Consider the following 24,577-nt stretch of genomic DNA (forward strand, 5'->3'; position numbering starts at 1 on the left):
AGCACCTCAAATATTCCTGTGCTTTGACTCCTTAATCTCCACATCACATCCATTTCTCCATCTTGCATGACAGCAAAAGCAGTATTGCCAGGTATTTCCTTTCAGGCTGACATTAACTTTTCTGTTATAATGTCAAATGTATTGTACTAAAGTCAACAAATCACCTCTGTCCCACTTCATATCCTTCAAAGGAGCAGAGGACAATTACAGGAGCGTGCTCTTCCATGACTACTAAGATAAATCATTTTGAAAGAAACAAACCTCAGCCATGGTGCCATTGCTGTGTTTCTGTTAATAGCAGTGAAATACTTCAGTGTCAGTGAGCTTCTAGGTACAGTAAACCAGGTATTTTCCCATAAAAATGTGTTTCTCATTATACAGCTTGCAGAAAAATAATTGGACATAAAGAAACCTGAATAAAGTAGAAGCAGTTATAATCTGCAAGATCAATAATTAATAATCCTTTTTAAAGACCATACCTGTATGTTTACATCTCAGAGAAAACATATATAACAGTATAGAGTAATATTACATATATTCCAGTTTATTCCAGTTGATATCTGAATTATGCTGTTTTCTTCCAGTACTGCCATTAGTGTAATTACTAAAAGCCACACGCTTTTGTCATATACATTCCACAGTAAGAGATTTTTCAAAACTATTTATTTTGTTTTGATTAGCACTTCAGACTGAATAATAACACAAACCATTTTCTTCTTTAATCACTCATGCAGTTCTATCCCTAATCATAAAGATCATGCAAAATAAAGAATCACATTGCCCTTCCGGCAAATTTTTGAGGTTTTTGGTGGGGAATGGGGTGTTTGTGTGGCTTTCCACAAGTAGAAGTATATGTAATCAGTGTGTAGATAGAAGCAATTTTAAATGCCCCAAAGACTCTGTTCCAAGTCTTTATCATAAATTGCCAGGTGCTGGCAGTTAAAAGAAAAAAAAATATATGTATTATGAAATTGTTGGCTATGAAAGATACTTCCTGAGGCATAGCCAGAGTGTAATGTATTTGTTCCACGTTCAAGGGTTCTTTGAAGATGAATTTTATTGTCCATAACCTTGCTACAGATAGCTGCATTATAGCTGTTTGTACCTGACAAATTTATTTCCAGGTTTGTTTCTTGTCTTAAGCCTGATTGAGCTGTAGAAACTCTGCTGTGTAGCTGCAGCCATGTAAACCTGTGGGGCTTCTGTGGCCTGGCCATCAGTTTGACAACCAGGAAGATTTGGTAGACAATTTGGTCCTTCTTTTGCAGCTAGTCAACACTTACGTTCCGTCCTACAATCAACTCCTCATTGTTCAGACATTTGGGGGAAAGCTGTATTTAATAATAAACCATTTCAGGGTAAGGCCTGATGTTTCTGCTACTTAGTGTTCTGCTTGGCTCCTGGGAATGGCCACCCTGGTGGAACGAGTGACATGGGACTGATGACTCCGACCAGCCATCTATGCCTCTCGTCACAGTGCATTTGGAGCATAAATGTGGGCTGAAAAATAGCTCACCTATGGCTCCACTTGGCAGTAGGGGAAACAGCCACAGTGTGTGGAGGTGTGAACACACAGGGGAAGTCTGTAACATATATTTGTACTTGAGGCAGCACACTTCATCCAGCTGGAGAAGTTCTGTTTCCAACGTTGTCTTGGGTCTCAATGGGAAACAAAAAAGCCCCAACATACTGCTTGTTCATGTGGGAACAGCTGCCATCTAAAATAGGCAACATTTTTCTTCTCTAGGATAATATGCTTTTTTACTTCAAAAAGTATGTGGCACAACAGGTCCAAACAGTTTCTGTAGGAATTTCTACAAGGGAGCATCTGAGGATGGAGCAACCCACAAACAAAAAGTTCTGATTCAGTTCAGGATCAGAGTAGATCCAGTCCAGTATTTTTTCTCTCTCATGACCTAATCCAGGATCTCAAATATAAAGATACCCAGGAAAACAGAGATTAAAAAAAGAAAAAATAGCTCCTAAATTTTTACATGTGTGGACTACTGCCTTAGGAGAATAAGACTAAGGCAGGAAACAACTGATAGAAACCTGTCACATTCTTAGACAATTACTAAAGTTCAGGAAGTTATAAGTTCTGAAATAATATATCTTCAATTTTTTTTAATGTATTTAAAATAATAGAACTTTAATATCATTTTTAGAGTTGCTGATCTCTTCCAGAGAGATTTTAGAAAAACTGTATATATCCTATTTTTTTTTCAAATTTGTAAAACACAGATGTCTGAATAGGATTGTATCACAATGATGTTTTCAGTTATATGCAAGAGTTTCAAATAATCTACATTACTATTCTTGATACCTAAAGATGTAGAAATAATAGAATCTTACACAATTGTGAAGCAGAGAAGATAATTCATCTATCACAACTTGGAATTTCCTGAGGCATTGGGTAGAAATCAAATACTCCCTTCTGTTTTGTAAGCTGCTTCTGAGAGCCTTCCCATGGGATAAAGAAAGCTGTACTAAATTTATTACATTTTTTAGATGAATATCCATAGAATCTCACCAATTCCCCTTTTGTCCTCTTAAAATCCTATGGGACATTTCCATAAAGATGATTTTCAAAATTGCTTAGCAGCCAGAGCTCTCACCAAAGCTTCTGGGGGCTTAGGTTGGACAGGGTATGCTGAGAGCATTAAGTCTGCATTTTTGCATTCACGTGTATTCATTCCATGAGAAACAAATGGTTTTCTTACTAAGTATGTGTTGTGACAACAGAAATAGTGTGTCCTTGTCAACAACTGCATGATAAAACAGAGACATCTACTGGTTAAAATGCGAAATAGGAAAAATATCAAAACTTTTGCAGAACATCCGACCAAGGCGTGTCAGACTGCCCTCCTTTGCTCCACAATAAAACTGACTAAAATATTCAAACTTCACTGGTGTGGTCTGGCTAAAGGCAGCAGCAAACCTCCCTTTGATTTTCTGAGAACAAAACCAAGCCGTGTAATATAGATAGACCCTAAGTGGAATAGACCATAAGCATAATAGGCATTTATTTGTGTCAGAACAAAACCAGTCTTTCTGTAGTGCAGGGAATATTCAGCCCTTCTTCCTTCCGGTTCATAGTTTGGAATAAAACAGACATTCCTTGAACACTCTGTTCAGCACCTGTCTGAGGTATTTGTGCTAAAAGCAGAGTATGAATTACAGCCCTAAACTGGAAGGTTCACATAATTTACAGGCATTTTCTCATATTCTATCCTATTAGTCTGAGCTCACAGCAGCATGAGCAGTACCTTTTAATTTTATTTTAATAATAGATAATATATTTTGTGAAAAAGATCTGTATTCAATTACAATTTGACTTTCCTAAATGTGATGTGAGGACATTTACATATTTGTTGAAGAGCATTGATACTCTGTGTCTGTGTTACAGCATACATCACACCTTAGTAAGGGTTTGAAACTGCAGTATTACAGATGAGTTTCAAAAGTAATCCTAGAGTGACATAACAAAATGATAGTTATGATAGTTAGGTCTGATATGCAGACCTTTAACCACTCTATTGCAAAAAAAGACAACAGGCTGCATTCATTTCCTAACAATTTCTCCAATTCTACAAGTGTGGCAAATACTGGCATAACCTTTATATAAAACCATAGATTAGCATAGATGTTTTATATAGAGCTGCAGTTCTGAAAATTATATAGAAATTGACATGAAGCCAAGATAGGAAAATTAAAGTGTGAATAAATATTACATCTGAATTTTTTGCCTGTCATAATTTCAAGTAAGTCTGAGTATCTGATAGATAACATATGCCTTCAGGAAGGCCACCCCTACTCGTATTCTATGACTAAAAAACAGTCTTAGTCAATGGTAAGAAGATGATAGAATGAGAATAGTTTAAACAAAACTCTTAGTATATTTGTCAGCAAATTAGACTCAAGTGTACAGTCCTGGTTAATAACCTGAGGTCCCAGGTGCAAGCAAATTCCATTAAACCAAAATTGCAAATAGAAGCAGTGAGAGCTAAGAAATTTAATTTCCAGTTTCCACTTTTTAAAAATCAGTTTCATCCAGCTTTCTGCTTTAAGTTGAATGTTAACATCAGAATAGATAGCATCAGAATAAATCTGTATATCAGGTGTGCTGATTTCCCCTATTAAATCCATTCAACAGCCTAGTCTAAACTCCTTAGAGCTAAACAGTTGGGGTTTGATTTTACATAACTCCTTGTTTATCTCCACCATGATTTGCTGTGTGTTACGAACAACTTACTAAATGGCAAGCTGCAAAAAGAAATACCTCACCTCTGGTGAGATCCTTGCCTCCTTCACCGGTTTTTTTTTCCAAGAAACAAATATTATGCCAGAGCTATCTTTATTTTCCATGACTTGTCTTTTTAGACTGTATACTTTGCATACCTTCATGTCAGTAAGGTGACAGAATAAAGTGGTTCACAGTGGGTGTGGATGCACCACGATGGCATTCAGCACCGGCCGGGGGACAGCTCCCGCCGAGCTCCAGCCCTTGGGCTGTTTTGTTGTGGCGTTTTTCAGTTTTGTTTCTGTTTTGGTTTTGTTGTTTTAATGAAATTCATGTCATGAAGCCAAATTTTTTTTTTTTTTTTTGTGGAAGTACCACAGAACAGATCTTGCATGAGGTCTGCTATGCAAAAGGGTTGGTAACTGCAAGCTCCTTGTCGTGACTTCAATGCAAATTTTGAAGAGTCTAGTGCATTCTTTTAAGTAATGATACTCAGCTTTCACTGCCCAAAAATTAGACAGCTAGTGCAAAACACAGCTTAAATGTAAGAAATATGCCAAAGACTTAGAAAACTTCAGAACGAGGACAAGAAGGGGCTTTATTAAAGACATTTCATTCAGTTTTGATAAATGTAACTGACTTTTCTTGCACACATAAGCAAATTGTTCCATTTAGAAATCATATGTAGGAGGTCAAAATGTTATATATATAACTAAAACCTTTAACATGACTCTTTCAATTAATTTCTTGTGACCATCTGTAAGGGGAAGTTAAATCTCTCACATTGTTATAGAGCAAAGAAAGCATCAGCTAGATACACTTTTTATTTTCACTGTAAACTACCTTACATTAAATTATTTAATTGATTAAACTAACCACACTATCATTTCAAGCAGGTAGTAGCTCCATTTCTGTCAATAACATGACAGTCAAATTTATGGTCTTATCCAACTCCTAGTGAAAAAAACAGAGCAATTCACCTACATTTACTCTGGATCTGCCGTGTCTTCCACATTAATTCCTAGGGGACAGTTTGCTATATATCATGAAATAATTTTTTTCATGTCTCCAGCTGAAATAGCTTTTTGCTGTTCAACAACAGCAGAAAAATATTAGATCTGACTCAATATGGATCTTAATCTGTTTAAAAAATAATTTTCATTAGCTCTGTGCTGATTCAGTATTCAATGTTGTCTCCACTGATGCTGAATCGAATACATATGTCTCTTCCCAAACTATGAAGACTGTCTTCATCTGTAACTACTTGAAGTCTCCATCTTTGCCAGTCTAACAGATGCCCCCAGTATTAACCTCAGCTTTTGCCATAATGAATCACAGCAGGTTTCTTCAGGGCTGTGCTAAAGATCAAGCTGATAGTCACATTTGCAATCTATTGTCTATTACTTGTGCATATTGCAATTTCTCTGGTCTCCAAAATCACTTTTTGGTTGCAATATTTAGTAAATACATCCTGCAAATGTTTGCAGTGTTTTGCTTAGTTTTCTGCCATGTGCCTAATGTGCCCCTAGTGTTCTAGGAGACTTTAATGGTTCTTGATTTCAGATTCACCGAGACTCAGTCCATTTCCAGGGTCCTCATTTGCCATAGTACCCACTAAGTCGCCTTATACCAAACCACCTCAATATTCAGCCATAATCAAATCCTCAAACCCATGTTTCACTAATTTCCTGTGCTGAAATTCTAGGTGGTACAAACCCCAGGGCCACCCTTCCCTAAGGCAATAATTAAGTCATGAAGTAAATGGAGTTAGCTTCACCCCAGAATGAAGGAGGGGTGTGTTCTATTACTGTTATCCTAATAGCATAAATACAAAAGCCAATAATTTACCTGTAACAATGCAGGAGAGATGCATTTTATTACCGTTACTTTAAACCAGAAGGATACATGCTAATGTCAAAGAACAAAGGATCCTTTCATAGGTAGATTTATTCTGTCTGAGATACTTTGTCTTCTGAGGCAAATCTTTGTCCATGGAGCAGGAAGGTCAGCACAAAGTGGTGGAAAGGCTTTATGAAAAAATTGAATTTATGTAGTGCTCTCAAGCAGGAAGTATATCAGATACAGAGAAAGGCTTTATGACTGAGCTTCTGAAGTGAAGGTTTTGCCAAAACAGATGCAGTTTTCAGGTCAGGTAAACCTACCTTAGCCAGTTTCAAGGTATCAAGGTATTTTGACATCTTGTTTGGCTAATACTGTGCTTTAAGAAGTTTGAGTTACCTAGTGGCAAAATCTCAGCTTTAACTACCTGTAATCACCCCTTCCACTATGACTACAATCTTTATGTTCCTGCAGATGTTCTCATCACTAGTCTGCCTTGCATACTGGAATTGGTGGGCAGAAATCTCCTACCTGCCTTGAACCTACTCAGACAGAAACACCAGGTCTGGACAGACACCCTCTACGAAGGACACCACATTACAGTAACAAAAGTGGTCCCACATGTTGCTTCCTAGTCTGGGTGATCTTGGTAGGACAGCACATCCCTGGTAAAGTCACCACTGAACTTCATGGAACCATGAATAAACATCTAGAAGCACTTGAATTCACTGTCTTCATGGGAACTTGTCTGTCACACTAAACTGAAGCTTTCTCATCAACTAATGAACTAGTAGACAATTCTCATATCTAAAAATATGATAGGAGTGTTTATGGAACTAGTCATGAAATCTTTAGTGAAAACCTTCTAAATGAGTATTTTTAAACTCAGCTTTTTAACTGATAGTGATCCCAGTGCAAAGAGACAAAAAGAAAAGACTGTGTATCACTTAGACACCAGATGAATACAACAATGAGAGTTTAGCCCTCAGATATGTGGTTAATGTTAGGCATAATGAATATCCCTGAAAGAGCAATGAAGAACATTCAAATCAAGTCCTCAAAAATATTAATAATAATACTAATCTAGGAAAAAGGGGAAATGAAAGGTCAGAATTCTAAACAATGTCATCAAGAAGGGAGATCAAGAGCAGCAGAGAGAAGCTGTCCAGTGATTACACATGCTGTCAAAGCTATTGTCAGATGTGTTCCTGAAAGGGCAACAGTGATAGAGCTGTAAGCTGCACTAAATTTATGTTATTCTGTTGAATTATTCCCCTCTCTTCTTTTTCAAAATTTAAACTATTTTAGTAACTGGAAACTTTTTTTTCCATCAATTAAGACAAGAAACATTTGCAAACATGTACTTGATAATTTTCGGCAGGACTGTTGAGACTGGTTAGAATTGGCATGCTTAAGGCTTGCCTTAACTCCACTGTGCTCCAGTTTGGAGCAAATCCACTTAGGATTTGTTTCTATTTGTCTCCTTTTTCATGTCCCTTGGCCAAGGACCCTATGTGAAAAAAAAACATTAACCAGTAAAGGACATACCCTGTTACTAGTAGCAAAACACCCTGCCTTTTGTTGAACTTTTTCAGTGTGGTCTGTTAAAACCTTAGATTCAAAGTAATAGACTTCTGTCAGACTGTTCACAATGTGATCTGTGGCACACTGATATATGTTGGGAGTGCAGAATTCCAGGTGTGAGTTGAGTACAGTCCCCTCTGCAAAGCAGCACAATGTAGAATTGTGGGTCAGAAGCAAGAGGTGATGCTTGTAACTGGGAAGTCCCAGAAACAAAACAGAGGGAAACATTGCAACTGGGGAGCAAGATGCTGTATCATGACCTTGTTCTTCTTCTTTGCATCACAGAAGAACATAATAATGGCCCCTTCTCCTAAATATCTACAGACTGGTGTCCTGACTAATCTTGAGATTCCTCCTGTGGTAATAGTTACAGTTGGAAAGTGACTCATTTCTAGTGTTGTCTTTGCTTCTCCAATGTGCATTTGGATAGTCCCAGATGTCGAGAACATAATGCACACAGATTTAGACAGATCTACAGGACAGCTCTCTTACTGAGCAAGACTTTTTGTCCATTCAGCTGCAAACCCAGTATCACAATGTGAAGACCCCTGACAGTAAAGGATGCTGCTGATGTAAACTAACTGCTATAAATTCTCATCAAGCCTATCAATATGTCTTCCACTTTCAGGAGCTTACTCCCTCAGAGAAATGAAAATGTCCATGATCTCACTTTCTTCTGCTGCCAGTGTGGCTGTGAGTCTTGTCTGGCCAGAGCTGGGAGCTCTGTGCTGCAAGCTGAGGACACTTCCATGCAAGATACCGCGTGGCCTGCAGGCTGCAGCACTTGGTAGCTCTCAGGTTGATCTGAATAACCTAGACCAACTCCAGCTATCTAGCTGCTCAAATCTAGATCAAAACACCTCTTTCCCAGGAGCAGATGCTTCTGAGAATATATAGCTAAGTGCCCAAGAAATTTGATACAATTCTCCAGAAGACTTTTGAAAGCTGAACAGCAATTTTTTCTGAGATTTTCTAAAGGCAGAGCTAAAGGTACTGCCAGGGAACCTTTTGTGAAGAGAATATCATACATTTAAATGCAGGAAGAGAAGAATATGCCTGATAATTTTCAGTGGCTCCAGAAGCTAGAAGTTTGAAAAGTATGAGACTGTATTGCTGTCTATTATTTAAATGCTCTAGATTCTACCCTAGATCCTACTCTCATCAAAAGAAGACTAAGGAATTGCCATTGCTAATACAGTCTCACCTGCTTTCAGATTGAAATCTATATTAATTAAACATACTGTACTGGCTGATCAGTAGGGCTCAACTGAACCTCCCCTTGGCAGCTGTATTTTAGTGTGAACCTGATGCATACTTTTTCTCTTCTGTACATAAAAATTACACTGGCACATGAGTTAGGTCAAAAACCTTTTCACATATCATATCATTTCACATGTCATATCAGTTGTTGTAGAATAGCAAGAAGCAATTTGACAGCTATTCCATTACACCTTTATTTTTTACCTTAGTTTTATTCCCGTTTTATGCAGAATTCCTCACACTGCTGGCAATAAAAAGCAATGAGATGTTGCACAGGAAAAAAAGCCACTTTTTAGTGGTAATTTAATACTGGGAAACAATTACATTTTCAGAAGATTGCTACCAGTCCTGGCCCCTCAAAAATTAGAAACAATAGCATCTGGGGGGGCTGTTAAGAATGCATCATTAACTCAAGAAGTGTTTTACTATTCATTGCATCATCAACAGATTCAAATGCCTCATATCCAGCCCATAAGAAAGAAATTTTAATTGGTCCACACTTTTAGAAAATTTTTCCTGTATATAAGGAAATATTTTTAAAGTTTAAGAGAATTCGGATTTTTATGTGCTTTTGTAGTATCATAGCTCAATGACAAAACCTGCCAGAATCTGTCATTTAACAGATTATTGTTTAAATGCAGGTTGAAATAGTATGTCAAGAACTGTGGTCATTCAAGGTTAATTACTTGAGGTACGCAAGCTTTCCAGGAATTTCAGTCCAGAATACAGTTTCAGAAACATACGTAATAAACAGGAAGCTCTGCTAGGAAAGATTCAGCCAGTGGTGGATTTTTGCTCTTCTGTATTAGCATAGCCAGCCTAGCAAATTGCTGCAGGTCTTTCTTATAAAGTCTGTACTTCTGTTAAAACAATTTACATCTGTTCTGTGAGAATTTAACAGCAAGGTACTATCTGCAAAGTGTTCTTTATGTAGACTCAGAATAGGGAGGTCTTTTTTGGTCTTCTTTTTCTCATAGTTGCTCTTGTTCTTCTGAGTTTTCCCCTGGCATTTTTTTTCCTAATGAGTTGTGAAATCGAATCAATTGCAATAATTAAAACATACTGTGTGTGGAATGATGCACTGCTTTAATTACACAACAAAGTCCCAAACAAATAAAAGCTTGAAATTCTTACATTAGAAGAAACCAAACTACTTTACTTGGCTCTAATTTTTTTTCACCAAGAACAGGCTCATGCTTATATATTATATGAATAAAACACTGAATATTCCAGGCTTGCTATACTGTATATTTTATTTTAAAAGCTGGCATAGTTCAGGCTTGTGTGTTACCAGTATTTGAATGAGTGGCTGGAACAAACAGATAGATGCTTGTTTTCAATAAAACACCCTGGGTGGCAACTCTGAACAGGAAAGTTTTGTGCCCAAGACCTATAAAATGCATGGAGTTTTAGCATTGTCACATGCTATAAGAGGGGGTGCTATTCACTTTTCTAGGATCTTTTGTATGCTGGTGAACATTTAAGCATAAAATAAATTACTTATGACAGACTGAAATGGCAGTGTCTCCTAATTAAAATCAGTTTGATGACAGTTGGGCAGATACATTCTTACAGGGGGTTTTTTGGGTGGTTTTTTTAAAGAACAATGTATGTAAAATAATTGGGTCCTGGTATTATACAGCTTTTTCCAATCCTGTTATTTACATTCTGATGCTGGCCCCAATGAGGCTCCATCAGCTTGACAGAAACTGCAAGCTCAACAATTCAAACCTGTGCCTTGTTCATTTGTTCTGTAAATTCTGAAAGTGTAATTATGTTATTGAGTACTTTAGAGAACTCTAGCCTGCATTAGCTATTTCACAGTCATTTGGGTGAAGTGGATAACCTAGAACACCTTATTTAAGCTTCCAGCTTTATTACAGTGAAATCTGATACAGGCAGGTTTCACAGTTTGAAAGGTAGTTATTGCTCTCTTACAGTGTTGCCTTTTGTCTGCCTCAGTCCTAGCTACAAACTTCATTAATCAGCCCTGCCTACAGATGCACTGTTATTGCCCTCATTCTTTACTAAGATTGCCTTCTTTTGCTGGTGTTGATAGCAGAAGTTTTAAAGAAGTGTATAGCCCAAGTAAATAGGATAGATTACCCTAAGGATATTTTCTGAATGGGCTGTATGAAGGACGAAGACAGATGGTCCACAACTCACTTGGCAGGAGAAGTGAATAGATCTTATTTCTCCAATAAATGCAGTTACAAAAACCAAAACCAAAACAAACCAACAAACAAAAAAAAACCCCACAAAAATACAAATAAATACAAATAAATATGTTTCAATACTTTAGAATATGAAAGGTACCTACAGAATAGATACCTGTTTTGTACTATTAGTAGCAGGAAAAGGCCAGAGATAGTACATAAGTACAACATGATGTCAAATACACACCTTACACTATGAGCAATTTCAGTTTGTGCTTAGAGAGCTTAATATCTGCTTGGTAACCCATAGATGAAGCAAGTTTACTGCTATTTTTCTCTGAGCTGCAGTGAGGTGGCCTTTCTGTCTCTAGAGCCATTATCTCCACTGTGTGACCAGTCTCTCTGCATATATTCTTCACACTTGTATTCTTCTTAGCTGCATTTCACTCTTCTTGGGTGTTACAGCAATTTTTTCAGACTTAGTGTGTCCTTGGAGCATCACCAAATGGACTTAACAGCACCATTTCTGAGAAATGAAAGTAAATGCTTTTATGAATGAGCTTAAACTGAGCTTTAAAACAGGAGAAAAGTTTTTTAGTATTTCTAATAAAAACCTGGATTTAATTAGGACTTCCAACCAAAACAATGTATTTTTTTCCAAGTGTTATACTAATTTTTGTATCACTTTAACACTTTGCATGCTGTCTCAAAGCTGCTCATATTCCTTAGTGTATAATTAACTAAACTTTCTGGTAAAACCAGTGTTCAAGAAACAACTGGTGGGGCACTTAGTGCTATAGTTTAGTTGGCATGGTGGTGTTCAGTCAAACATTGGATTTGATGGTCTTGGAGATCTCTTTCAGCCTTAATGTTTCTATGATTCCATGTTTCTGTAATTGATTCTGTGATTCTATGATTCTATGAAAATGAGTGATGAAATTTATTAGAAAACCTATCTCTTTAGACAGAAAGGAAAGGTTTATTTCTTGGAAGCCTTTGTCTACTAACAGCTTTTAATAATTATGAGAAACTCAATTCACCTTCATACTGCTTACTTTTTAATATCTTGCTCTCAGCCTAATTCAGGACTAATAACTTCAATTCTTGTAGCATCTGAAATTTGTCTAGACATGAAAATTCAGCAGGACTAGTCTCCTGAACATGCTTCCTGTTTATTCTTCTCAACTTTGACTTTCAGCTCATAAATTTATGCTTGTCTAGGAAAGTGTGCAGTATGTAATACTGAATTACCATCTTACACATGGTATCCCCCAATCAATTCTCCACACTGTGTAAAGTTTTACATAGTTATACTTAATGCAGAAAATTTATAATGTTCTGCACATTAGCGGGAACTATATATCCTTCACTTGGTGACTTGCAATAATAAATATCACCTCCTATTATAATTTTTAAATGGTAAGACCAGTTGTAGCTTGCCTTCTGAAATGAATGGGTTTACTGCAGACAGTAAAGCAATCAGGAATTGACCATGTCTAAGATGAGTCTAGTGTTTTCTCTCTGTGCAGAATTCAAAATGATATTGGCAGCAGCCAAAACAGCTTCCACCATTCTGTGTTTATTTGGCACATGTACATTTTAAAGGATTTAATCAAACCCTGACAAGTACGCTTGTATCAGTCTAACCAAAACATTGTTCTTTTTTTTTTACAGATTTTGGCCATTGTGTCCATTTTGTTCATCGTACTGTCCACTATTGCTCTGTCTCTCAACACACTGCCGGAGCTTCAAGAAATAGATGAATTTGGGCAGCCAAACGACAACCCTCAGCTAGCACACGTTGAAGCTGTGTGCATTGCTTGGTTTACCATGGAGTATCTTTTGCGTTTTCTGTCCTCTCCAAATAAGTGGAAGTTCTTCAAAGGCCCATTAAATGTCATTGACTTGCTGGCTATCCTGCCATACTATGTCACCATTTTCCTCACGGAGTCCAATAAAAGTGTCCTGCAGTTCCAAAACGTCAGACGTGTGGTTCAGATATTTCGAATTATGAGGATCCTAAGGATTCTTAAGCTCGCCAGACATTCAACAGGTCTTCAGTCTTTAGGCTTTACGCTCAGGCGGAGTTACAATGAATTGGGCTTGTTGATATTATTTTTAGCCATGGGAATAATGATATTTTCAAGTCTTGTGTTCTTTGCTGAAAAAGATGAGGATGCTACAAAATTTACAAGTATTCCTGCATCATTCTGGTGGGCAACAATCACTATGACTACTGTAGGATATGGTGACATTTATCCTAAGACCTTGTTAGGTAAAATAGTTGGAGGACTTTGCTGTATCGCTGGAGTGCTGGTCATAGCCCTGCCCATACCAATTATTGTGAACAATTTCTCAGAGTTTTATAAGGAGCAGAAAAGACAGGAGAAGGCAATTAAGAGGAGAGAAGCACTTGAGCGAGCTAAAAGAAATGGCAGTATTGTCTCCATGAATCTGAAAGATGCCTTCGCTCGCAGTATGGAAATGATAGATGTGGCAGTAGATTCAGGAAAGCTTGGAGAACCACTCAATCCAAAGGAGACACTTGATGACAGCCACCTGTCCCCAAGCCGGTGGAAATGGGCCAGAAGGACAATGTCTGAAACAAGCTCAAACAAATCTTACGAGAACAAGTACCAAGAAGTTAGTCAACAAGACTCCCATGAGCAATTAAACAATGCTGCAGCATCCTCTAGCCCACAGCACCTCAGTGCCCAAAAACTGGAGATGCTGTATAATGAAATCACTAAAACTCAGTCTCAGCCTAATCTTAATGCTGGTTACCAAGACCAGTCAGCAAAGCCACCCATGTATGAAGAAGAAATAGAAATGGAAGAAGTTATAGGTCAGAGAGACCCATTGCCAACTGGGCCTGCGGACATCGTAATGGACATGAGAAGCACATCCAGTATCGACAGTTTTGCCAGTTGTGCAACTGACTTCACAGAAACAGAGAGGTCTCCCCTCTCTCTGTTTCCTGGCTCTCACCTGCAAATGAGATTTCCAACTGATGCTGTTAATCTGGAAGAAAACCAAAGAGCAAGAAGTTCTCAGTTTATACCATTTGCAAAAGACAGAGGATTTTCTCCAACTGATGTCACCTTTGACTATAATCCAATCAACAGAGCTGTTATCAGTGACGGCAGTGGATCCCAGACTGTTTCACATGGTCATTTTCATTTTGACACTGCCATGGAAAGCCCCAAAAGTTCCCTGAAAGGTAGCAACCCATTAAAATCTAGATCACTTAAAGTTAATTTCAAAGACAATAGAGGTGGCGCTCCACAAACTCCACCAAGCACTGCAAGGCCACTGCCAGTGACAGCAGGAGCAGATTTCATGCAGGCCACCCCTCAGCACATCAGCACCATTCTCTTGGAAGAAAATTCCCCCCAAGGTGAACGACCTGCTGATGCATCTGCACTTTGTCAGGGACCTATTAAAAAATCATCCCCTCTCTTTCCCAAACAAAAAAGTTTCACTTACTCTTCAAAAGAGAGGAGAAGCTTCACTGAAATAGACACTGGAGAAGAAGAAGAGTTTATGGAGCTACATGGTATGAAACATGAGAAAAAACAGGATATCAAGACAAATTGCTGTGGGGATAAACACAGTGATGGCAACAATTTAACAGGGGAGCCACAGATCAGCTCTTCACCCAAAAGCATGAGCCACAACTGTACTCAAGACATTTACCATGCTGTGGGTGAGGTAAAGCCAGACAGTAACCAAGAAGCTCACAAAATGGAAAACCATTTATTTGCTCCAGAGATTCATTCAAGTCCAGGAGAAACTGGTTATTGTCCCACACGTGAAACTAGCATGTGACTAGTTACAGAAGCAATAAAAATACTTTTTCTTAAAACACAGTTAGTAATGCCTATGAACTAAAACATCGAAAGCCTCAACAAAAGTGCATAAAATGTTATTTTTGCATGGCATGAAGAGTTGTTTAGTTTAAATACTGTTTAATTAAAAAAAAAAAAAGACTGCTTTTTGTAACAAACTGAAAAAAACAGGGAAAAAATTACTGAAGAATGGTGAATACAATAAAGAGAGCTCTGTTAGGAGCCAGTGTTCTGCAACATCTGACATTTTTGATCCTTTCACTTATGATTGTAGACAGGTTTTGAACTCTTTTAACTTTTTTTTTTCCTGAGTTACAAAGAATTTTAGAATTTGCACATGAAAGGATGAAATGTCAATGCATGCATTCATAAAGATGTGAAACAAGGTGCTTTGAGCTTGCAAAATGCATATACTTGTAAATAGTTTGGGGTTGGGGGGAAAGCTACTGTTAACAAGGATTTATGGAAAAAGCATTTCCTGGGACACAGGTACTTCCTTCACAGCGTGCTGCCTGGAGGTTTTGTACAGACTTATGTTGCAAAATTGCAACTTCTACTTAAAGCATCTTACGTATCTTGCTTTCTGTTAAAAAGCTCCTGAGTATATCTGTTAATTAAGGACTTAAGTATTTTAGTTTTTCTGTGCTGTAAATCATGATTTTTTTTTTTTTATTTGCATAACTTCAGTTATTGCATTTGTCAGTTTAATTAATGATCCTGTGAGGAAAAGCAAAGATTTAATGACCAGAACTTGAAGCATTTGCTATTTTTATAGAAAATTGCCAACAATTCATAACTGAGAAACTAAGTTCCATTTTAAAATTTAAAAAATCATAGTTATTTCTGTGGCAATAAATAGTGCCAAATGGCTATACAGATACACCCAAAAGTTTTCAACCTCTTAGAGTATAACTTCATATTAAAAAATAAATTCCCACATTCTTATTTTTCCTTTGATTTAATACTATTTGCTTCTACATGATCTTTGATCTCTTACCTTTCGTTCTCCATGCAGTGCTCATACTTCAGTAATGGCAATGTTGTTGAAGCTGTTACAGTGTAAGGACATAAGAGACAAGGTTTGTAGGGGAAAGTGGTATCTTTTGTTATCATAAACCATATAGCTGGAGAAAAAATGTTTCAAGTACATGTGATTTGCCTCAGGTCTTCCATACCCCAAAGCTTGTCTGTGTTTTTCAGCTCAATCATTTGGACTAACAAAAGGTATCACTTGACTCACCAACTTTGCCTCAACCCATCCTTCCATAGCTGTTGTGAAATGGAGTACAGGCTTTCCACTATACTTAAATAAAGGAATAAAAGCAAATGTCAATCACTCCACTGACAACTGCCAAAGCATCTTTAATTTCTCTGATTTCTCCAGCTTTGTAAAAGAAAGATGCTGAACCAAAGCCTTCATTACAAAGTACCCATCTAAAGACTGTCTCAAAAAAGCTGGTTTTTATTTTATCCGGCATCCATAGCATCCTATGCTGCATTTTTCTAAAAAAGCTTATAGATTGCTTTAATTCCTTAAATCATAAAAAATAATATATCCAATTCATGAACTCTAATTATAAGCAAATATATGCAGTTACACAGGCATGTCCTAAAAAGTGTTCCTTTTCTTTTTTTTTTTAGGAAGACTTAGAAGTACTTTAGACTGACCAAGGCATAGTTTGGAACAGCAGGTTTCTACTTACCATAGTGCACCTAGGTTAATTTTTACTCATGTCTTTTTCTGTCACTTAAATAAGTAACAACCAGGCACCTCACGCATTTAATGTAAAGGAACAAGTATTTTTGTTGCAACATTGCCCTTTGCTTGAAATGGGTGGGCTAATGCCACAGATCTCACTCAAGCCTGGCCCATAGGAAAGAGGCAAGTTTGAAGAGCCCCAAAATATTGATCCTGGTGGCTGGGGCAAACAATGAGTATAGCACAATCATTTGGGTTTTTCTTTTTTAAATTTTCTCTATTTCCATAAGTTTTCTTATTTCTGTAACAAGATAATATTGAGGTGTCTCTTCAGGCATTCGAATAACCAAGAATATGTCTTTTTTTTTTCAAACAATGTCTGGTCATTAATTCTCAAAATAAAATATTTTTTTTTGTCTTTAATTGCAGTTCATTTCAACTTGTTGCTGCATTCAGTTTTATGTATTTATGTGGCATTCTGCGTAACACTTTTCAATCATGTTGTGTCGCACTGTCCCAAAATTTAGCTCTTTAATATTTTATAGTCATTAATCTTCTACATTTATTTTTTAGTTTCTAGATATTTTCGGTGACTAAAACTAAATGCCAGTCAATTTTTATATGCCTGAAGTGTTGGTTTGTATTTTCTATGTGCAGTTTTATGAAATCACATGGGCCTGTTCGATCTGCCTTTACATCCTAGTGAACTATTGAAGTCCAAATTAAGACCAAATGGGACCTGGTCCCATGCTCTGGATCCACAGAAAATTCCCATTCAAGACAATGATGTTGTTCTGGTGAGACTGAGGTCTGTGTCATGTTCCTTCTGTGTGCTTTTTCTCCCAGGTGGCCCTAATGCTTTGGAAAACCCCCTTAGACCAATGCCACTTGATGGAAAGAGAGGAGTCCAGCCATAGGGAATATTGTGCAGGAACAGAGATTTGATTCCTTAAGCTCTCCTGAGCTAAACTTTACACAAACCTGATTCTGCCCTATTAAAATCACTAAAAATTCAAAAGGGGTGAAGTCAAGGCCTCAATCCTTGTCCAGATGAATTTCCCCTGAAACCAATGGGAATCTAGTGGAAAAAGGGACTGACTGAAATATAAGTGAGAAAGACAATAGTTCCTCCCTCTTGATGAAAGTCAGCAGGAGCTTTAAGTATATCAATCAGATGAAAGACCAGGCCCTTATTTGCTGCTGTATTTTAAGTGTTTTCAGAGAAGCACATTTATTTTGAAAGTAAAAGAAATGCAATTCACTTTATTAAAAGATGCTTTATTTTTTTTAAATACTGGAAGGAAAATTATTAAGCTTTAGAAGTGCTTTTGGTATAATTTTGTTATCTACTTTTGACTATGCTGAAAACTATTTTCAGAAGCACAGGTTTGGACATGGTTTTTCCAGTCTTGAATGCTTACACAGGATCCACTTCTGAATACCTAACTCGCATAATTCCTGATTAAAACATCTACTTGAGCAGTTGCAGGACTGGATCTAGCTTTCTATCCAATACAGCAGGTGCAAGAAATGCAGGCCAGGATCACTTCATTCATCATGAGTTGATATGCAGCAAATTATGCGAAATTACGCAACTATATTTTTCTGGTTTTCTAAAATTTTGAAGCCATTTCAGACTTATTACCCATTCACCACAGTAAGGGGAGAATGTGTCTGAGTTCTGGAGTCAGTCTCTAATGCCAGCTGTGCAATTTCAAAGCAACTCAAGGAGTCTTAGGGAGAAGTGACTCCTTTCTGCACATGAAAGGGGTCTGACTCCTCATATCACTGGAAAATGAAGAATGTTCAGGGAGATAGCTTTGCAATTAATCTATTTTTTATATTTTTTACTAACTGCAGAATCCTGAATCAAAGTTTTAATTCCTTTTCAATGATGAAACCAAATGCATATATTTAGAAAATGTTCACAGAGTTATTAGAAGAGTTTTTGAGAAAAAGTCACATTAATCCAAATTTGGGTGGGGGGCTGGGAGGGAATAATATATCGCACAAACTGCAAAGGAAGTTCCTACAGGAAAGCTGTTTACAGGGAAAGTATATAATGTAAAGAATGTAACATGGTGTAGGAAGTTTTTGCACTACCGAATTTATACAAAATACACTTTTTTAAATGAAAACACGAAAGGCCTTTTAATGCTACATTTACAGAATATAGAAGCCTCTGTGCTATTGCAGCAATCTAATGCACTGTGTCCTCACTTCACAAATTGGTCTCAAAATTCAAACATTAGTGATATTAGAGAGGTGATATCTGATCTAACACTAGAGCAACGGACATGAAGAGCCTTGTAGCACACTATTATGTGACCCAAAGTGTGTACAGACAGTTGTATTTTTGCCTCTTAACATTCACCAATCAAAATAACAATTGGCTTCGGGAATCATTTCCTAATAGGTAATACTGGGCAATGTATTTGTATTCCTTGAAAAACAGTGAGTTCTTTTAAAAGTAGAGCTCTTCCCCTACATGTTGACTGAGCTTCTGTTTCCTTCAAGTTATTTAATTGGTTTACCTTCAAGTTATTTAATTAGCTGCTTCAACCTCCTCTCTAAACCGCAGTTCAATACAAAGGCCTGTTGTCTTTGAAGCCCTATTTTAAATACAGTCAGACTGGTAAAAATATCCAGGACTTAACTGACTTGCTTTTTCATTCAAATAATTTTTGAATCACTTGGATAGAGGATAAATATTTTGATCATGCAAACGTATTTTATAAACAAAAAAATGCAACAAATATGTCTTTTTTTTTCAAAGTAGCCAGCACAGCTCAAGCAAGAAATGCAAATACAACAAAGGGGAAAGAAGGGCAGAAAACTGTAAGTAAACAAGACATGTTTTAGTGTACTATATAAAAAGAGAGATAATAAAACATATGTAAAATAATCCTTGCTCACACAAAATGAGGTAAAAATGCCGATAGCAAAAGATTTCATTCCACTTCTACTCCATCATCATTTTTAACCTAGAACCAACAGGTTCAGTGATGCTAGTACCAACTCACCTGCCACATGAACATCTGATCTGTAATCATTTTTCAGAAGACTTTCCTGAAAAATAAGATACCATATGTATCTTATTATCTCTGTCTTTACTGATCTTTGCATCTCTTCCCATTGCCCCCCAGATATCAACCTTTTCTTCTTGGGAGTGGTCAAAAGGCAACCCACCCAACAAGATGATGGGTGTGTTTTGTTTGTCAGGAAAGTGCTTTGGTAGTGTGGTGGAAATGGCCAGATGAATTTGAATTTGAGCCAAGGAACAAGAACTGAGTGTCACTTCTCCCTGTTTTCTAGTTGTAAAGTGCTCTGAATTCTCCAGTGTTCCCACATTGTCCCCATCATTCACGCAAAAGCTTTCAGTGTTCTTGCAAGAACCTTTCTAAAAGCAGTTGAATGGTAAATGCTATTAAAAGAGCCATCAGTCTAAGTGTGAATATTTGTCTCTTGTCCAGTCTGGTTTTGTAGTGGTACTCAGCTTAAACTCCAGCTGAAATGCTATCTAAAACAGATCAGGTGTTCTGGGAGCCAAACTCTTTGCAGGTCCTCTATCAGTTTCCTTAACAAAGGAAGGTTAGGCTACTGGCAGGCAAAAAAGAGAGACAAAATTTTATTTGGATTGTGTGATGGTTTCTTGTTCACTGATCATACACCATGGAATATCTGCAGGTGGGGTAATGTATTTGTCTCTGTATTTCTTTTGTTGCAGGTTTAAACAGTATTTTTCTAAAATGTTAAGATATTTAGGAAATATTACCTTCTAGTAAAATGGAGATTTCTTCCAAAATTCCAATGATACTTTAGAGTCCTGTATTATTATTATTGATTGTTATTTAATTTTCTTTTATGACACTTATGACATAGATCCTGATGAATATGACTGTGGAGCAAGGAAGTAGCATACAAATATATTACTGCTCTTTTTACTTAAAAGTAGATAAAACCCATGGAATTAGCTAATACTTAATCTAAAAAAGATAAGGTTCCTGTAATTATCAACCAAACAGAATGGTGACCAGGCATTAACTTAGACATTGATTGTAATCCTGTGATCAACATAAACCATGAATCTAAGAGCAGTCTGTGTAATTAATTTCATTAGGGTAATTTTTTAACTCAAATAACTATTTAAATACATATTTAGCATCAGCAGGAGTAATGTACACTTCTGAAACTGGATGTCTATGGCTATGTTCCCACTAGCATCTTAGAGGAAATCAGGAGAGCTCTCTTGACATGAATCTCTCAGCTACCCCCACTTCTCATGCTTTGGCTCACACCGAGCAACCCTGCACCATGCAAACTGGACTACTTTTAGATGAAGCTGAACCAGAAAACTTCCATGAGGGCACCAGCTGTGCTTTATTTCACTTAACAGTAACTCTTGCTTTATACTGAGTATATAAATTATATATGAATAAAAGCAAATTTCTGTAGAGTGATGGAGGATCAGAAGCCCAGCTTGACTATTTTGTACTGATCTGCCATGTCTAGATACCTTCCTATTCAGACTACCAGCTGAAATTTATTTGAATTGAGAAATTGGTAGGGTTTTGATTGTGTGCTTAGTTGCTCTGATGTCTGGGACATATTTGTACAGTAACACAAGGAACAAAAAGCCTGTTCCTATCTTACTTCTTTTAACGATTTCAAGGTGGAGGACATAAGTCTTATAGTGATATTTTTGCTCTAAGTTTTGCTCAGATAGCATCTCTCTGTGAAGGTTCCGAACACAAAACATTTATGCCTGTTCTTGAAGTCCTTAAGCAGAACCAGTGGGAATTCTGCCCGTATAACACTGAAGGATGAAGCAATATATGATAGCGTTAGGCAAAAAGAACAGTTTCTAATACATTACAAAATACATTAAAAAAAAAAAATAAACCTACTGTTGGGGACAATCATGGGTACTTCTGCTAGGATGCAGAATTCTGGATTCATATCTCTAAATTTTCAGAGTTCTGCTGAGTTTTACTTGTACAACTCTTTCAAAAATCAAAGGAGCCATGCTGATAAGCTGAAACATGGAGGGATTAGTGTACAAAGAAGCTGAGCATTGAATACATAGCCTATTGCTTTAAGTTCACTGTAAATATCTAATTAAATATGTACTTATTCATGTTTATACGTCATTACTGTGTTAGTTTCATAGATACAGTAGCATGACTATTATTAGTTTTATGGAGTTTAATGAACTTTACTTTGTATTCCTCTGTGAATGCTCTGAATGCTGCAAACAAAAAAAGCACAACAGTATTTTTTCAAGTTCTCTTGGGGCGATAGTAGTGTCTTCACTATTGTTCAGTTTTACAGATTTAGCAACATTTCATCATACATTGCTCTATTAATAACGTATCTTTCTTTAAAAGTACTGTCACTAGGAGATAAAAGCATATGTGATAAGTCTTGTCTAATCTCATTCATCTGCCTTTACAAAATGCCCCAGACATTTTGTGGGAGAATATGCTGCTTTTGCTTCATGCATTGTTTGTATTTGGGGGTGGGGCAGGGGAATAATAGGGCATTTTGCAATGGTAATTGCATCAAACATGCTTTTTTTCATTATTATTGTATTTGTTAGAAACATTTTGATTTAGTTTCTTTCTGTAGATAAAACTTTGACAATAGCTTTATTTTTTCAACTAACCATTTGATTTCATTAGACTAATAACTTCTCACATTTAGTGGTATTCGTATCAATGTCTCCATATCAGCTGCATTTTAACTTCATAAAAAAGGAAATGTGGTTATTATTTTTGTCATACTAGATTTTGCTGATCAAGTACTGCTGCACCAATCTACATATTAATATGCATGTTGTAGTCTGTACAATTGTTCAACATCAAAATATCTGTTTAATTTATGTCAAATGTCTGTAAAATAAATGCATTGTTCTCCATTTCAGTCTGATAGAATAAGCAGGATAGTAAATAAATGTGTAAATGAATCATCTGTGTCTCATTTCAGTTCTCTTCATGAAACCGCTTTACATTGAACATTGCATATATATCAAAACAATTATCCATAGTGTCTTTAGATGTCATTACTAAAAAAAATTATACAGGGATCTCTGACAATGTGTACAGAAATAAATCACTTGGCTATGCAAATAAAGTCAGAATCCTTTTTTTTCTAATTAAATGTAGTGATTCTAAGCCTTTTTCTTCCCTCTCTGTTCAGAATTACTGCTAATTGCTACTCTCACTGTCATAGATACAAAGCCTCAAATGACTTTACAAGGGTGAGTAAACAGTATTGCCTGCAGGATAGAAAACAGAAGCATGGAAAGATTTGGCAGCCTGTTTTGGCTAGTCAAATCTAGGTACCTCAGCCTAATATTCAGGTGTAGTGGATAAACCAATCTCTTGTCCAGCTTAAAACTGTACAAGAAAATTTAAGTTACAGTGGAAATTATTTTACTCCTTTAAGATAAGTCACGAAAATAACAGGGTTTTTTTTCACAGGCAAAGTTTTGCTGCAAATCCACCTATAATAGAGCAACTCTACCATTCAGAAAATAAGGAATATAATTCTGTTATGTTCAAATTAGAAAGCTATTTTTTAATTTCAACATCTGAATAGCACTGCAATGAATAAAAATGAAAGTCCAAGTGTGCCCATTTGGTGACCATGTTGATTACAGTTTTTATGAGCATAGAGATGCTTTCACAACCTCACTGTGCTATGTATGTCTTAATACACCATTCACTGCACTGCAGAACTTTCTGCTTTTAATCCAAGGGTTCCCTCTATGAATATGCAGCACTGTACAAAAATCCAAATTTGTTCTGTCTTTCTATTCTAACTCAAACACATTCTCAAATTCCTTTTTCCTTAAAAAAAAACCAAAACAAAACATCCTTCTTATTGCTTGTCTGAACCTCTTCTTCTTGGCATTGATCTGGATAATTGCATTTTAAGGAAAGAATTGGGGGGTTATATATTATTCAATAACCAAGCAGTCTGAAGCCCTCACATCTAATCATGGTACCCAAAAGTGTTTGCAAAGCTACAGTTCTATGTGCACATTCCATCCTGCAGCAAGATCTGGGCCTCTTCAGATTTTGGTTGCGCAGAAAGGAGACTAAATCACATAGGAGAAAAAAAGTGGGAGCATTTTGCAAAAAGCACTGGTCAGTCAAGGGACCAAGATACACCACTGTAGTTCCTAGCTCAACATCTCTTCAATCATGCCATGAGCTCAGGAAATCTTTCTGTTCTAGCTATTTCATCTTTTCCCATCTTCTCCTCTTCCTCTATTCTTTCTTGTGAAGCATATTTAAAAAAAAAAAAACAATGTCCAGAACCCCAGCATCTCATCCAAGATCCAAAGCAGTCTAAGAAAGGAACTGACTCGATGCTAGTGAGAAAATTCAACACAGAAAATCTCCACTATTTTACTGGTGCAATCTTACCTATGGCTGAATACAAGTGCAGCTAGAATGCAGGAAAAGTATTTTATGATAACCTGCAACTGTGATATGTGGTTGGGATTAGGTCCTAAAGAAATAAATATTCTTGGCTGACCAGAAATAGAGCGGGTCAGTAGAGATCACATTGACAAAATACTGAGATAGAAGTAGGTTAGCACAGAAAGTACCCTACCATAATCTATTCAGAGAAAAAAAATCACTAGCATTTCTAGATGTAAATATAAGGAAAGTAAACAACCTAAATATTCAGGATATCATGTTAAACCTTAACTTACTGTATAGTCTTAAACCATGTTTCTGCTGACTCTCTGAATGCAAATTTTACTGAGTGAAAAACAGACACTATTAATCAGATGATGAGGAAAAACTGTCTGCAGTTTTGTTAGCTAACATCAGGGGGCCCAGAGGGAACAAGAGTTTACTCAATGCTGCTAAAAAAACATTTTTGGTCTTAAGAAGTACTTAGTAATCTTGAACTACCATAACTGTATGTCTTATTT

At 36.7% G+C, this 24,577-nt stretch overlaps 1 protein-coding gene across 1 annotated transcript in view; it reads left to right on the top strand.

The window, feature by feature from the left end:
• KCNB2 (potassium voltage-gated channel subfamily B member 2) overlaps positions 1–22,587 on the top strand; it is a 186,221-nt gene extending 163,634 nt beyond the window's left edge. The window contains exon 3 of the mRNA XM_085053035.1: positions 12,754–22,587. Coding sequence (XP_084909161.1) covers positions 12,754–14,907 — 2,154 coding nt within the window. The 3' untranslated portion in view covers positions 14,908–22,587. The remainder of the gene's footprint in view (positions 1–12,753) is intronic.
• The last annotated feature ends 1,990 nt before the right edge of the window (positions 22,588–24,577 follow it).

This window comes from Lichenostomus cassidix, chromosome 2 (genome assembly GCF_008360975.1).
Source record: "Lichenostomus cassidix isolate B80296 chromosome 2, HeHo_3.0, whole genome shotgun sequence".
NCBI classification, from domain to species: domain Eukaryota; kingdom Metazoa; phylum Chordata; class Aves; order Passeriformes; family Meliphagidae; genus Lichenostomus; species Lichenostomus cassidix.